Genomic DNA, 16,528 nt, shown 5'->3' with positions numbered 1-16,528 from the left:
TCGCGAAGACTGGCCATTATAGCTTTAAAACAAATCACATCTCTGTACTTTCTGAAAATGGAGAGATTTTAATGGAGAGACTTAAACCTAAAACTAGTCTGGTCTTTCTAACTTGTGTCTCCAGGTCTAATAAGAAAGATAATTTCTTTTTTTAAGCCTCATTTCTTCTGTGTTGCTAGATAATAATGGTTAGCTGCATCATCACAATTACTGCTTCTTGTCTGAAAGCATCTCTTCAGAATAATTTTTCAGCCAAGTTTAAAAAATTTTGTCTTTGTTTCTTATGGTTGGGTTGGGATTTGTTTGTATTTTTAAAAAAATTTCCAGTCTTTACTTCAGCTCTATGACAAACTTATTCAAAGTTGACTTTGAAATTACAAAGTAATTAAAAGGAGGAAGGGATCTTCTTACTGTTGTCGCAAATAAAAATTATATTTCACTAAACGGTGACATGTAGAAACTACATAAGGGATTGTGGACTGAGAAGCAACATGTGTCTCCAGCAGTCAAGAAGAATCTGTCTTTGGCCACTGACAAAGTGTAGTTTGCAGATATGCTTTTCATCTGATCTGATGTGGCTGGGTTTATAAGAACTTAAAGCTGATTCCTACTAGGGTGCTATCCACCAATTAACTTAAAATTATTTCTGTTCATTTCCATGTGCAGAATGTGTTCTGATGTATTGGCATAAGTAAGGTAACTTAGAGTAATGAATAAATACATTTTTCTCCTTTTTTTAATCCAGTTTTCATCAAAAAAAGATTTAGTGGAACAGGAGAGTCTTACTTAGGGCCATGTCACTCACAGAAAATTCTAACATTCGACAATGAAAAGTAAAGATATTCTGAGCAGTTATACAACTGTTTATCACAGTATTGTGGAAAAAGTTTTACCGAGTAACAGTGAGAAACAATTTTGGTTTGCTTTTGTCTGGGGTGGAGATAAGGGGGAAGCTAAACATCTAACAGCAAAACCAGAATAAAACTAGTGATAGTTTCCTGCATGATTAGTTAAATTTTTGAGCCTGTTTTACTTGACATCTGGAACTTCTTTTTGTGCTGTTTTGAATGTTCATATAACCCCAGAAACATAGGTTTTAGGAGTGGTTTTTTTGTCTCTTGAGTGTGTCTGTGAGCTATATGAGCAGTGTACAGACAATACAAATTATATGTGAACTTTAGGGTGCGTGGTTCTTTTTGTGACTTTTTAAAAGACAATATCCCACCATATTTGCTCCGATCATTCGACTGTGGTGAAAATGAGAAAATTACAGATGGATGGTGAATGAAAATGTGAGTTGCTACTTGAATTGAGGACTGAGTGATGTGACTGTGGCTCATGATGATGGATACAGAGCAACCAGTGTAGCTGCAGAACACTTCACAGAATCACAGAATATGCTGATTTGGATGACCCACAAGGATCATCAATTCCAGTGCTTAGCCCAGCACACAACCATCCCCAAGAGTCACATCATGTGCCTAAGAGTGTCATCCAAACACTTTTTGAACTCTGTCAGGCTTGATGCTGTGAGCCCTTCCCTGGGGAGGCTGTTCCAGCACCCAACCACCCTCTGGGTGAAGAATCTTTTTTCTAATATCCAGCTAAACGTCCCCGACACAACTTCAGGCCATTCCCTCGGGTCCTGTCACTGGTCACCACAGAGAAGAGATCAGTGCCTGCCCCTCCTCTTCCCCTCACAAGGAAATAGTAGACTGCAAATGAGGTTTCCCTTCAGTCTCCTCCATGCTGAACAGGCCAAATGACCTCAGCAGCTCCTCATGTGGCTTCCCCTCAAGGCTCTAGATTATCTTCATTGACCTCCTTTGGACACTTTCTAATACCTTGATATCTTTCTTATATTGCAGTGCCCAAAACTTCACACAATATTTAAGGTGAGGCCACCCCAGTGCAGAGCAGAGTGGGACAATCCCCTCCCTCGACTGGCTGGCAATGCTTTGCCTGATGCCCCCCCCGGACACGGTTGTCCCTCCTGGCTGCCAGGGCACTGCTGACTCATATTCAACTTTCCATTGACCAGGACCCCCAGGTCTCTTTCTATGGCACTGCTTTCTAGCATCTCATTCCCCAGTCTGTATCTACATCCAGGATTGCCCCATCCCGGGTTTAGAATCCAGCACTTTCCCTTGTTTAACCTCATGTGGTTGGTGATTGCCCAGTCCTCTAATTTGTCAAGGTCTCTCTGCAGGGCCTCCCTGCCTTCAAGGGAGTCAACAGCTCCTCCCAGTTTTGTGTCATCTGCAAACTTGCTTAGTATCCCTTCCAGTCCTATATCCAAGTGATTTATGAAGATGTTGAAGAATACCAAAAGGTTGTTCTTCTAAAATGAACCTTGGTAGTATTCAATATTCTCAGTTATAAAAATGTGATGAATGAGGTCCCAGGAGTATTGCTAAGTGCTATGTTTCAGAAGCACTGAAATTATGTGCTTCTTGTCCAGTGTAAAGTTGATGTAGGTCTAACCTGGAGTATCTGGTATGTCTACCCTGTGTTGAATTGGCTTTCATTTTCAGGGAGTCACAATTTTCCCCATGTTATTACTGAGGGTTTAAACAGTGATGTTTTTAGCAGGTGTGTAAGCATACTGAATGTCTCAAAATACTGTATTTGCCTTAGTTTAAGCTTGACTGAGTGATGCTTATAGGCCTGAAATGAGCAATGTATAGAGGTGCTTTTGGGGATAGGTATTTGGCTCAAGACAACAAACGTGGGTAGAGCCCTTCCCAAATCTTCGTTCGTGAAGCCTAGCCATGATGACATCTTTCTTGTTTAAAAGCATGGGTGAGGGAAGAGGAACATTGCTTGTGCCAGAGAGTGATAATTATGGAGCATGTGTTTGGCACATGTAATGGATTTTGGGGATACCACAGCACTGAGCTGAATTTCAGCATGCCAGACACTCCTATTGTGTATTAAATGTCAAAAGCACATGGACTTGCAAGGGAGAAGGATAATGAGCAGGAGGCAAGGACAGCAGAGCACAGGGCTGTACTGCACAAAGACAGCTCCAGCAGCACTCTGAGATGGGCTCTGACTGAAGCAGGCTTGGAAAAAGTGCAGTAATGCTTTGTCAGAGTTTGTGTAATGCATTGTGGTCTTGTCCTGCTCTTTGAGTAAGCAACACTTGCCCTGTATTATATTGTCTGTTAGTTGTTAACAGGTTTTATGAATCTGAATAGAGACTATTGATTTTTAGGACTTGCCTGTTTGCAGGAGTAAGGTGAAACTTAATTTCCCTAAAGCTAAATGTGATTTTCTAAAATAAGAAACTTCAAGCAGTGCAAAATACCAACTAAAATATATTGGTCATAGGTCTCCTACAACGTGTGTGTACTTATGTCATCAGTATGTATTGAGAATAGCTCAGCTGACCTACCTGTGATCGAGTCAAAGGCAGGTATAGATTTATTGAAAGAGGGGGTAAAAGGGGACTTCCTAACAAGATGCGTGTCACTTGAGTTATCCAGGGAAACCTGTGCTGGCTGTGTTCGCAGTGTGGGAGCCTATAGCTCCTATGGGCAGGGGCGTTCTCTTCCCTGGGAGAGCTTTTGTGGTCTCCTGTGGGTTCAGAGAGAGAGGCCTAAACAGAATGTACATAACGATTTTGCTACAGCTTTAGCATTGTCTCTGGAGGATTTATCTTGAAAATTAAAATAGTTCAAGAAACTGCATGATAATGTCTTACTGAAATTCCTGCCTTTTGTGTCAGTTCTCTTTCTTCTCTAAGATTACTTACCTCACGACTGCCAATCCTCTATATTTTGAACCTTTTGCGTTTCAAGTTTTACTAGAGGAACAAAAGTAGCTAAGTGGCAAAGCTCTCTTAACTAATCCCCCAAAGATCTTCATAATGCATGAAGTAGATCAGGTGAAAAGTATTTCTTTTAGGGCCCTAAAGCAATTAGTAGATCTTGCTAATGTTAGGTATGGTACAGACTAGTGGCAATATGAAGATACAGTTATGTGAACTACAAGGAACTCTTAAATGGTGATTGTTACTTTTATGGTTCATGATAAATGAATGGGTTTTGTGAGGATGGTTGTGCTATGTGAGGCTTTATGTGAGGGTTGCATTTGTTGCTGTGAGGGTTTACAGAATCTGTCAGACTTTGAATAGGGTCAGTGCGCTAAATACGTCAGTGGTGGGAATTCTTGTGCTGTGAAAGACTTGGAGAAAGCAGCTGTCTGAGAGCATTGAAGGTCACCTGGGCATGTGTGCTGCCAACCTCTTCACTTTCGTCAATAGAGTCACTGCAGCTTATTACAATCACTGACAGAGGGTTTCCTACTGTGGTGGGAGAAACAAGGCTGTCTTACCTAAGTAAAAATCCAAGTATACTTACTTGAAAATTGAAATTATGCCAGAAGGGAAAAATAACATTCCTGACATTAGCAGTCTGGGCTTGTCTAGGAGGTCAGGGAACTTGTATTTTGCCTCTAGTATGAGGCATCAGCAAATCCAGCTTCCCTCCACCATCCCCCAAGTAGCAGTATTCTAGTTCTGGTTTTCAGCATAAGCAGATAGTCAAATAACTTTAAGTTCAGATTCAGGGACTGCAAATACTGCAAATGTCCTTACATTTTGTATTGCAAGTTCACAGTTTGTTAGTACAGATCGATTGTATGAATTTCAAATGATACGTGTGTTGCAGAATTATTCTGCTTGTATTAAAAGTAATACAAATATTTAAATGTTGGGATCTGTTTTCTAGTTTGTTGATACCAAACCAGTTCAGTACATGAGCAAGAGAAAATTTGTGTTGGAGAAGTACTGAATCTTTTTTTTCTTTGCCTATTACTGCCTTAAATAATAATAGTCGAAAAAAAACCCAAAAATCAAACCAAAACCCAAACTGAACCAAAAAAACCCACCAAAACTTTGTGCATTTGGCTGGTATTGCAAAAGATGTTGAGAAGGGAAAGTTTCAGAAGAACTTATGAGTGAAGTGTAGAGAATTAGTGCATTGCAGTTCCATAATGCACTTATTTTAAACCAGCCTTCTTTACCCTTTTGAAGTTTCTCATTGTGTTCCTCCGGATCATCTGTTGCTGTTGTCAAGGACCTTTCACTTTGCAGACTCTGTTCTGTTTTTTCTCTCAGAGGTTTTTATTATTCTAGAAGTGGCCTAAATGGTCAAGGGCAAGGTAGCAGGTGATCTCTGTCTGACATCACACTGAGCATGGTGTAGGCATGGACATGATGCCCAGTCTCCAGTTAGTCTTACCTGAATTCTGGTACGATTGTTGTTTCTTCTGCTTTATCTTTCTGCCGCTGCCTCTCACGCTTGTAATCTAGGCTTTTGCATGTCCTTTGCATACCTGTTTTTGTAGTGGATTTGCAGTTAGGTCTTTGTCCTGTTTTATAAAACTGCCTGCTTTGAACCAGGCACATTTCCTCATAGGGCTGTTGATAAACACGAAATTTGGACGTGGAGCCAAAAAGTTCCTTGTTATTCATGATGTTTTTGCTTGCTAGTATTTTTTTCCTGGTCTTAGGCCTTCTTTAAAAATGAAATGATCTAACTATGTATGTTATTGCATTGTCTGGCACTATCAGTTAGATGGGATTTTGCTGTGGCAGTGTGTGTAAGGATTACTTGTTTTCTCACTGTTTGCATCTTTCCTAGTTATGTGCCCTTGTGAAAAGTCCCTCTCCAGCCTATTTGAAAGCCTCATAGTAAACTCTTTTTGGGCTATATGCAGTTTAGTGTTCTGTAGGTGCAGACTTTTAAAAATAATAATTTCTATTGTTTTAAATTTAATGGATATTCATTATATTATGCTTTTTGCTTATTTTCTGTGTAGTAGCTGCAGTCATGAGGCAGGAAGCTTTGTGAAAGATGTAATTTGCAACCTGCTCTGACATGTTGGAGTACAAGATGACAAACTTAAGGCACTTTCCTTGATCCTGACAGCACTCCAAATTCAGTTATGTTGTTCATAACAATGATTACTTGATGTCTTCATCTGTTGAAATAACTTTCTGTTCTCTAAAAGTAACTCAGAATAGACAAAATTATCCGTATCTTTGTGCAGGAGACAAGTGGAAGTCCACTGTACTGATATTGCTCTTATGAATCAGATCTTCCTGATTTATGAACACTTCATGAATTTGAACCTTGTATTGTATGTAGGCATGTTGTAGTTTTTTATGTTGGGAAATAAACAATAGTGTGTTTCCTGTTGTGAAATGTGTTTAAATACTTTTCTCAGGCCTTCGATTTCCCCCTCCCCACCTCCTCCCACCCTGCAAAATGGGAAATAACTTAAAAATATGTTGAGGAAGAGCTAGAGAAGCTGATGCATAAATGTTACTAGAGAGAGTAATCAGGCATTGGAATGGGCTGCCCAGAGAGGTGGTGGATTCACCATCCCTGGAGATTTTTAAACGCAGATTGGACGTGGCACTGAGTGCCATGATCTAGTAAATGGACTGGATTTGGACCAAGGGTTGGACTCGATGATCTCGGAGGTCTTTTCCAACCCAATCGATTCTATGATTCTATGATTCTATACTAGGTATTTACATTATTTTGGGTACTTGGTGTCCAACCTTTGAAAGCAGCATGATAAGACTTACTTGAAAAACTTTAAAAGGGGTGACAACTCATTTTTTTTTTTTATTTTATTAAACATCCTGGAGGTCTTCTCTTTGACTTACAGAAACAACAGAAGCTTGTTTGATTGAAAGAGATACATAGCTGTTGGCTTATTTCTAGTGTTTTCTTCAAAATAAGTGAAAACAGGCCTTTTGAGTGGAAAGGAACTCTTTGCCAAAGATCTGCAAATGTAAATTTTGTTCAAGACAAAATAAAAGCTTCTCTGCAATCATCTTGGTGGACTTTAGACAGTGTTTCTGATTGACAGAAACAGCTAAGCTTCTTGTAAGTAAGAGCTGCATAAATAGGAGAGTACAGACAAATTGGTTTGGATTCACACTGATCTCTAATCTGCATTTGAGTGTTTTGAACAGAAACTACTCATTGAATTATGTTCTCTAGTGCTTTTTTTCCTTTATACATGTATAAATGCAAGCATAGGCTATTAGCCTATACTTACTAAACTTATTGCATTTTTAAACTTTTTATGCTTCATCTTATGCAAAATATTACGTTGTCTGAATCACACATTGCAGATGCCAGAAAAGAAGGATCTGCTTTGTAGGAGTCCAGAGATGATTCTGAAAAATTAGTTGTTTCTTACTGTTATAGCCAGATAATGAGTTGGATGGCTTTGCTTTATTTAAGTAAAGTCAAATAACTTCAAGTTGCCATTCTAGAATTAAATTGCTCTACATTTAGGTATTATGATATAATGTGTTCCAGATAGTCCCTTCCAAGCTTCTAGGCAGCTTTTTGACATTAATTTAACAACAAGTTTCAAATAGGACTATATTGAAGTGTTCCTGAATCCAAAATGTAACTAAGCTGCATGACATGGCAATAAGGATGGCAATAAGAAGGGCCATTCAACAGTTTACCTGAATCCTTCTGAAATATTTGCTTGCAATACAGGCTTTAGTGTCTGAAGAGATCTGAAGTATTTTATGTCAAATAGGATGTGATTTGCAAAAATTAAATTTTCTGTTTGGATAAAAAAAATCACATTGAACAATATTGTTAGGATATCTTTTGCATGGAGAAGTAGTGGATATTCCTCATAGTTAACTTATGGTTGCTAAAAGTGCCTTTGAGTGTTAGTTTACCTCCCATTAGCTCAAAATTAGCCGAGAGAGTCTCTGCAAATGACTGGTACCAACTAGCAACTGTGGGTTTAGTTCAACCTATACCTTATTTCTCAGTGTCTCCTGTGGCCCTTAACTGCTTTGTTTTGCTTCTTCCAAGACTGCAGTTGGTGCAAGTTGAAGATGCAAGGCAGAGAGTCTTGGATTCCCATTAACATAATACAACAAAGTAATAAGATTATTACTATATATGGATATGTAAATAACAAATTATTTCTCCCATCATTCAGACAATTTTTATCTGTAATGGTCTGGAGTGGAAAAGAAGGGGTTTGGTTTTTAACTTTTTTCTAAATTTGGTGGTTAATGATTTTTTTTTTAATGAAGGCATCTTCAACCTGAGTGGTATGAAAAATTCTAAAAGAACAACCTCTTTTTTGGATATTGTAGATAGCGTATTTAAGAATTGTCCACTGTTCTAGGGAGTTTTTTCAGTTGATAAAGGAGAATTAGTTTAGAAGAACTGCTATATTGAATATTATCACTGTTATAATGAAGGCCAGGTAATTTATTTAGCACCAGCATGTTCTCCACACCTCACAAATGTGAGAAATTGCACAAAAAGTGTATTAAGCAAAATGGACATAAAGGGCAGGAAAGTCTGCAGTTTGTAAGAATGTAAATGCTTAAAATGATAATTGATATATAAGCTTCAAGATTTTTGCTGAAATTAATGGATTGTATTAATTGAACTTTTCTAATGGCTTTCTTCTTCCCTAGGCACGAGCTTTAACACCTCAAACAGCAGAAACAGATGCAATAAGATTTTTGGTTGGAACACAGTCTCTTAGATATGATAATCAGGTAATTTTTCTGTCAAGTGTCAGTTGTAATTTTTCCCTCTTTTTTTAAATGTTGTTCCAAAATCATTCTTCCTCCTTTCTCCCCCCGTTGAATATGAACATTATGATAGTCAAGCTGAAGACTTCTGTGAGTAAAATGTAAAGATATTGGTAAGATATATTATTGAATGAAAGCTGTGTGTGTTTTCTGAAAATGAAATTGCTCTTCTAAATTTTATGACTAAATCAGATTGGTTTAGTGAAGAAAATATTTTTCTTGCATTGGATCTATAGATTCTCTGGAGCTATCTTTAAACCACAGAAGAGAAGAAAAGTAAAACAAAAGTCTTTAAGCCTTAATTGCCTGTAATGAGACTACTGCTACATGCACAGTTAAGTGTATGTAAAGCTTCATAAACTGAATTTTTCATCATTAGTTATTGACAATAAACTGTGTCCTTTCTGGTCATAAGTTTAACAATTCAAACTAAAATTTGATGACTTTCATGGCTCAATTTCTATTGGGTTGTTTCTTCTGCACTTAGGAGTACAAGACTTCTAATTGTACAGCAATTTTAATTTTTGTGACTAAATTGCAGTAAAATTCATAGTGAAACAAGTTCTGGAGGCTAGAAGAGTTAGAAAGTTGTTCTGAATGCAGGTGGCAAGGCTTGGGTAGCAGAAGGGCTGCAGTGGTGGCCTCTGAGAAGAGGCCAGCGGTTGCCCGTGCCAGGCGTGGCTGGTCCCAATGAATCTGCTGCAGGACACAGTTGAGTCAGTCAGTGTGATGGCATCTCTGTGAAAATGTTTAAGAGAGGGGAGAAAATGCTGGATGGAAAGAGGAGGAGCAGTAGAGGAAACGACAGAGGTAAGACCAACGTCAGGAGAAACAGAAGATGCTTCATGCTGTAGCAGGTGTCCACTGCAGCCTCTGGAGCAGCTGTGCCAGAGCAGGTGGATATTCCCGAAGGAACTGTGTCCCATGAAGGTCCCATGCTGAAGCAGAGGAAATGAGTGAGATGCAAAGAGCGTCACACAGAAAACAGTATGTACTGCCCATAACCACCACTGTCCCAGACCCCCTGCCCCATTTGAAGGGGATCACAGGGGTCTGGGGTGCAGTTAAGACTGGGAAAGGAGGGAAAGAAGGTACTTGTTTATTTTAAGAGGCAGTAGATTAATTAATTCACCCAAGTCAAGTCTGTTTTTCCTGGAACAGTAACTAGTAAGTGAGCTCCCTGTCTTCATCTTGACACATAGCTTTCTCACTCCTATTCTTCCTGGTTTTTCCCCCTGTCATGCTTGGGAGGAGCAGGTATCTGGGTGGGAGTCTAACTGTCAGCCGAGCCTAACACACCACAGAAGTCTCTAGAATTGGATGGAGTGACCAATTCTTCTGAAAATGGTCTGTAATGGGCTGCATAAAACCAACTCAGAACCGTAGCTCTGGGAGAAGTGAGCTGTCAATTCCCAGTGAAGTTTTGAGTTCGTTACTTAATGGTAATACTGAATGAGACTCAAGGAAAAATTATTCCAAGGCATAAGGGGGATGGAGTATTCAGATTCTTTACATTTCAGGTAATACTTATGAGAACAGTAACAAAAGAAGAGGCAGACAAACTTAGTTAACTAAGTATGTATACTCAGTTATATTTGTGATTGTGCTGTCTCTGATGCTCTTCAAATATTGGTTATAATGTGTCTTTCTACTGTGATTTCTGTGGTGGTTTTACTACCTGGGTCAACTAATTAAATCCTGATACAAAATTCTCGTTAAAGAATGGTTCTCACTTATCAGTTGATATCCAGCAGATCTTCAATAATTTAGATGTTTTGATTTAGGTAAGTTTATTGGGCATATACTATGTATTTTAGAAGTGTTTACATATATTACAACTTTGAGTACGCTTTTCTTTTTCCAGTGAATAACATTAACAATAGAAATGCAGGACCATTCCTAGTGTATTAACAGATGTTTGGAGGTTATTGGCCTTTAGCTGTGCCTCAGGCCATCATTTCCTCTCATCTAGTTGCTAATCCCCAAGAAGTGCCCTAGGCCTCAGCTCATTATTGCTTAATTCAGCACTAGGTTCTCTAGATTTGCTTGAAAATTTTTCTAGTTACCTGACCAAACTTATGAGCTGGCTTGCAACCTTTAGAACTTACCAAGTACTCCACAGTGAGAAGTTTTATCATGTGCAGAATATTTCTTCCCTTCTAGTCATGGGCAGGTGTAGTGCAATTGGAAGACCAGTGATTGTACAGCTGGCATGATAACTTTTGCCTTGTTGAGGTTTATTGCTGTATGAAGCAATTTTAGGTATTCATAGGAGAATATATTTTAGGTGAAAATATTTTCCTATTAACAGTAATATTTCAAAGGCAAGGAAAATGTTTAGAAGATTTTATATTCTCTCAATATTTGACATATTAATAGTGTGTAGTACTTGGCATTTGGTTCTTATAACTTGCTGGGAATGGTTTAAGTAGTTTCTCTGATGTACTGTGTTCTACAAGGTGTAGTTTTAGAACTTTTGTCCCCAGTACTTTCATTGTTGCTAAATTTAATGCATTTATTGTATGCATTGGAAATACCAAAGTATGTCACTTACTCTTTTCTCATCTCTAATTTCCATGATTTGTATAATGCACTGGTGAGGCCAAACCTTGAATCCTATGTTCAGTTCTGGGCCCCTCACTGCTAGAAAGACACTGAGGTGCTAGAGCCGGTCCAGAGAAGGGCGACAGAGCTTATAGCTCTCTACAACCACCTGAAAGGAGGTTGTAGCCATGTAGGGATTGGTCTGTTCTCCCAGGTAACGAGTGACAGGACTAGGAAGAGGAAGTGGCCTCATTCCCCTCAGTGGGGGACTTAGGTTGAGCTGCCAAAGGAGACTCCAAAGAAAAAAAAGAGATAAAGGTTAAACTGATCTTTTTTTGAAAGGCAGGAGGGCCAGTCTTTAAGAGGGATATGCAGTTGTTGGGGTAGATGGATAGTGTCCTGATTCCTAGATTCAAGGCAAGAAATGAAGTTTGAAAAGGCAACTTGTTAATCAACTGCAGATGTTCTTACATGCCTTGGATGACAGAATGGAAGAATAATACAGGTGATGAGGTTCCAGGATTATATTTGAAGGAGGAATTGCTGATAACTGTTTGGACAATAAAGAAAAAGATAACATGTAAACTCAGCCCCTTAAAAATAATAGTGTTTAATATTACCACTTTAGATTGAGACGTATTTAGTAGCTTCTTTATTTTAAGGAAATCTTCTGTAATTCTGCATAGCTAAGATTTTTGCAGTGATTCAGTACTTAAATAAGTAGACTTAATTCAGTCATGATGATTGAATATCTCCTGGCTTTCTTCCCTCTTCGTTTTTCACCAACTTTGAAAATGAATTTTTAATGAGGATACGGTTCTCTAAAATTTGTGAGTCTTTTAAAATGTATTTGTTCACTATTGAGGTTAGGGGAATTAGTCCCTTGAGTAAACTTACTTCTGTGTGTTATGCAGGCTAGAATCTTCCTCAATTTCTTGTATTTTTGAGGCAACTATAGAAAAACAACTAACTAAAACTAGAGAGGAAAAAATTATAGTAACGTAGACCTATTTAAAAAATACAGCAAACAAACCAGCAAAAACCAAAAATGAAAATAATAAAAATCAAACTTAGTTCTGTCTTTTAAAAATATTACCTATTTATTTAAATATTATTGTTTTTCTTCCTCTTTCAGTTCAATATTTTATGTTTTCATCTAGTATAAAAAGATTACAAATTTGTATCTTGTTAGAGGTACGTAATTGCTGAGGTGAACTCTCAAAAAATTTCTTACTGAGTTTAGAGTATTTGTTTGAAAGAAGAATTCTTTCCCTCTATCTCCTTCTTTCTTTGTAGTTGGTTTGAATTCCATGATTTAGGTACAGAATTGGTACAGACAATTAGACTAAGAATTGTAATGTTATTTTTGTTTATTGCTATTAAGAATTGTTAAATTGTAATATGAATGGCTTATTGACAATTAGCCATAAAATGAAAAATCACCTTCAAGATTGAAGTTGAAAATTGAGAATAAGCGTAGCATTTCCTCAAAACAGGGAAATTGCTTGTGTTTTCCTGGCAAAGTTAATCCTGCATGAAATCAGTGATATAGTAAATTGTTGATATAACAATTAATTAAAATAGATATCGGTTATATCACGTATAATTAAGACCACAGGAAAACATTTGAAACCCTGATGTTCTCTTTTATTGTATTTGCAGATTCACATAATCGATTTTGATGATGAAAATAACATTATAAACAAAAACGTTCTCCTTCATCAAGTGGGTGAAATTTGGCACATTAGTACCAGTCCTGCAGATAAAGGTGTACTAGCAACCTGCTACAATAAAAGTAAGTCCTTTTTAAACATGTTCAACTTGTTAAAGTATTTTGATATTTTGGAATGTGCAAAGTTTGAACATCTAGCTATGTGGAAACACTTTAAATTGGAATTATCAACTCAGGCATTTTTCAAAAAATCTGCTGTACTTTTACCTATACCGCATTTGTGTCATATCCTTAGGCTACCTTGATTAGAAGTCAACTTTTGCATTCATGTTAAGGAAAGCAGAAAAATAAACCTTATGCTTCCCTAAAGAATCACAGAATATGCTGAGTTGGAAAGATCCCTCAAGGATCATCAAGTCCAACCCTTTGCCCTGCACAGAACCATCCCCAAGAATCACACCACATGCCTGAGAGAATCATCCAAACTCCTCTTGAACTCTGTCAGGCTTGGTGCTGTGACCAATTCCTTGGGGAGCCTGTTCCAGTACCCAACCCCCTTTGAGTGAAGAACCTTTTCCTGATATCCAACCTAAACCTCCCGTGATACAGATTCAGGCCATTCCCTCAGGTCCTGCCACTAGTCACCACAGAGAAGAGATCAGTGCCTGCCTCTCCTCTTCCCATCATGGGGAAGTTGTAACTACAATGAGGTCTCTCCTCAGTCTCCTCCAGGCTGAACAGACCAAGTGACCTCAGTCCATCCTCACACGGCTTCCCCTCAAGGCCCTTCATCATCCTTGTTGCCCTCCTTTGGATGCTCTGTAATGGCTTAATATCTTTCTTATATTGTGGTAACCAAAACTGCACATTATTAATAGCTGTTTTTTGAAATTGCTTAAAGAGGTCTTAAAATGTGGCGCTGAAGAGAAGTGGAATTATGTACATTTTGCATTTCCTAGCTCACTAAATAAGCTAATGGAATAGGGTGAAATGCTGATGAAAAAACTTTGAAATTTCCCCCTTTGTATTGGGAGAGATACTGAATTTTCTTTCTCACACTTACAGATAGTTAGCATAGCTGAGGTATGAATAAGGTCTTATGTTACTATATGGAAAGAAGATAAAGTAGATGCAAACAGAAGAGCACTTTTTCACAGCTCTTCTTTGTTTTTTGTTAAGAGGAACTTGCCTTTTTTATAGCAATTTTCTTAATGACTTGACAGTTAATTCTGCTGCCCCAAAGTCACAGACAACACTAGCAATCTTGCTGTATGTTTTGAAATACAGATGATCTGATGTAGTTTGCTTCTCCTTTCTCTTGTAGGGATAAAACTTAGCAAAACAGTATAATAGGCAAAGCTTTTTGTTAATCTCTGCTGAGTGCTAAGAATTTTATGGGGGAAATGGACATGCATATTCAACTGGTAACAGCTGGTTATTTGTGGGGTCAAGAATCAAATGGAAAGTTTAATCCATGTCTGTGTGTCTGAGAAGAATCCAGTTAAATGCTGCTCTGTATTCTTTGTTCAAGATACTTTGCTAGGGTATCAATATACAATTAGGTTTTTATAAGGAAAATACTTCCTGACTCTCAAGTAAAAATTAAGGAAAACTGTTCCTTGCTAGCACAAGTATTTACTTCTTTGTCTAATTTTGGCATTGCATCATTAATAAACCTTTGTATCTTTTCATTCTCAATTGTGACATTAACTAGAATAATAATGGTTCCAGTAGCATTGGAACAATTGTATCTTTGTATATTAACCAGAAATTCCATTTTCTAGGACATTTTGTTTTTATACAAAGAAAAAAATTGTGGAACTGTTTCTCTACCTCTCCTCATGCACACATCTTAAAAATACTGACTTAATTACAAAGGGAGAACTTATTTGGCTCAGTTTCTGCTGTGATTATAGTGGTCTCCCCTCTCACCAATCATGGATATATTGCTTATGCAATTTTATACTATCACTATGGCTGTTATAGGAAGATGATTTTATTATCAATTGATAGGCTTACTGGTTAAGTATACTCCTGCCTAACCTTCAGAAAAGATCATGAATTTACTATGCTGGAGGCACAGCACTTGCCTATACTGCATATTTCTAACATACTCAGCAATATTTGTGCTAGAAATATATTAAGATCATTCCTGTATAACTGGCATTGCTGATAGATAAGACGTGTCTTGAGAAGACACTGAGAAGTAACTTTTCTTTTTCCAAATGCATTTGGCAGCTATTTGATGTCATGAGAATTAGGGACGTTTTATTTTATCACAGATTCCTTAACTGAAGGGAGAAAAATGTATAAATATGTGGAAGAAGCAAGGTATAAGAGGAGAAAAGAAGGATTTAAGTCTAAATATCTTGGGGACAGAGGAAGAAGGCTTTATAAAATTAATACTTGAGATATCTAGATGAACTCATGCACTATTAGTTAGTTGTGACATGCTGATGCATCATTTTTCTCCTCTACTATGGCAACTCAAATGAATTAAAATAAGGGTGTCGGGATTTTTTTTTCCCTCTTGAACAAGATAAGATTGCTACTGACAGCTTTAAAGTAGGTAAAAATTAAGGGGGGAAATGAGTTTAGTAGTCTTCTAGCTTTAGAAGTTAAATTAGATTGTTTAAATTCAATATGATACAGATTAGGATTAAAAAATCTAAAAGTATGAATTCTTGAGAGAATGACACAATTTTCAGAGGGGTTTGGGTGATAATAATAAGTGGCAATAAGCTAGAGTGCCACAGTTGCATTTTAATTGGTTTAATGCCTAATCTCTGAAAATTTACATGTGGTTATTTGCCTCTGATATTTATTAATATCCTAAAGGTATGTTCAGCAAAGCAGAAATCAAATAATTTACTCTACAGTAGCCCAGAATTAAAATGGAGGATGCTGTATTTAGTGGAAAATCCCTGTCAGAACAATTCTAGGAACATTACACCTTCCCTTTTTTTCTGCTTTTCCGACTAGCTGTAGTCGTTCGAATATTCTTTTTTTTACTTCCTGTAAATTAAAATGTGACAGGAGTGACACTTCTAAAAAGTGAATAAGAGAGGTGACAAAGTAATTAAGGAGATTATAGCATTTCTTAGTAGAAATGCACTTTCAAATGTCGGAAAAGAAGAATGATGAGGTGAGGGTCAAGAATGTACCCTCCAAATAGTGATATGAACCAATGAGAATAATGATACACTAAATATAAGTTTAGAAATGAAGATAAATTAGTCTTCAAGAGATGGGTAGCTATCCAAGAGCTCTCTTCAACTGTTAAGGGGGAAATCGTTTCACATGTGTATTACTACTTAAAGTTTGAAGGAAGCATTCTTTGGTATTCAAAAGAGCATCCTAGCCTGCTGTAGGGTACGCTTTCATTGTAAAGAGGTGAAATACTAAAACCCTGCAGATCGCACTAGAGGGAGTCACTTGGGAACTAGAACAATGAAGACCCTGGCAAAGCCCATTGGAATATGATCCATATACAGTCTCAGTATTACTTAAGTTTCAAGCTACAGGAGGAGAAATCAAAAAGCCATTTGAATGGACTTTTAATTGTGTTCTGAAGCACAGAGAAATAGCAACAGGCAACAGGTCAGGGTGTGTCTAACACAATTTTTGTATGTAAAGTAGGTGATGGAGGCCTCAGCTCTAGGGTTGGCTGAAAAAAATTGGGACCCTGGATAAATATTGTGATTAAT

The 16,528-nt window shown here is 37.6% G+C and overlaps 1 protein-coding gene across 1 annotated transcript in view; it reads left to right on the top strand.

The window, feature by feature from the left end:
* EIPR1 (EARP complex and GARP complex interacting protein 1) overlaps positions 1-16,528 on the top strand; it is a 76,212-nt gene that overhangs the window by 2,043 nt on the left and 57,641 nt on the right. The window contains exons 2-3 of the mRNA XM_027726062.2: positions 8,486-8,569; positions 12,812-12,944. Coding sequence (XP_027581863.1) covers positions 8,486-8,569; positions 12,812-12,944 — 217 coding nt within the window. The remainder of the gene's footprint in view (positions 1-8,485; positions 8,570-12,811; positions 12,945-16,528) is intronic.

Source organism: Pipra filicauda, unplaced genomic scaffold, assembly GCF_003945595.2.
Source record: "Pipra filicauda isolate LSUMZ 115617 unplaced genomic scaffold, ASM394559v2 scaffold41_size5083284_pilon, whole genome shotgun sequence".
NCBI lineage: Eukaryota > Metazoa > Chordata > Aves > Passeriformes > Pipridae > Pipra > Pipra filicauda.
Note: the sequence above shows the minus strand (reverse complement) of the source record. Positions and strands in the feature narration are given on the sequence as shown.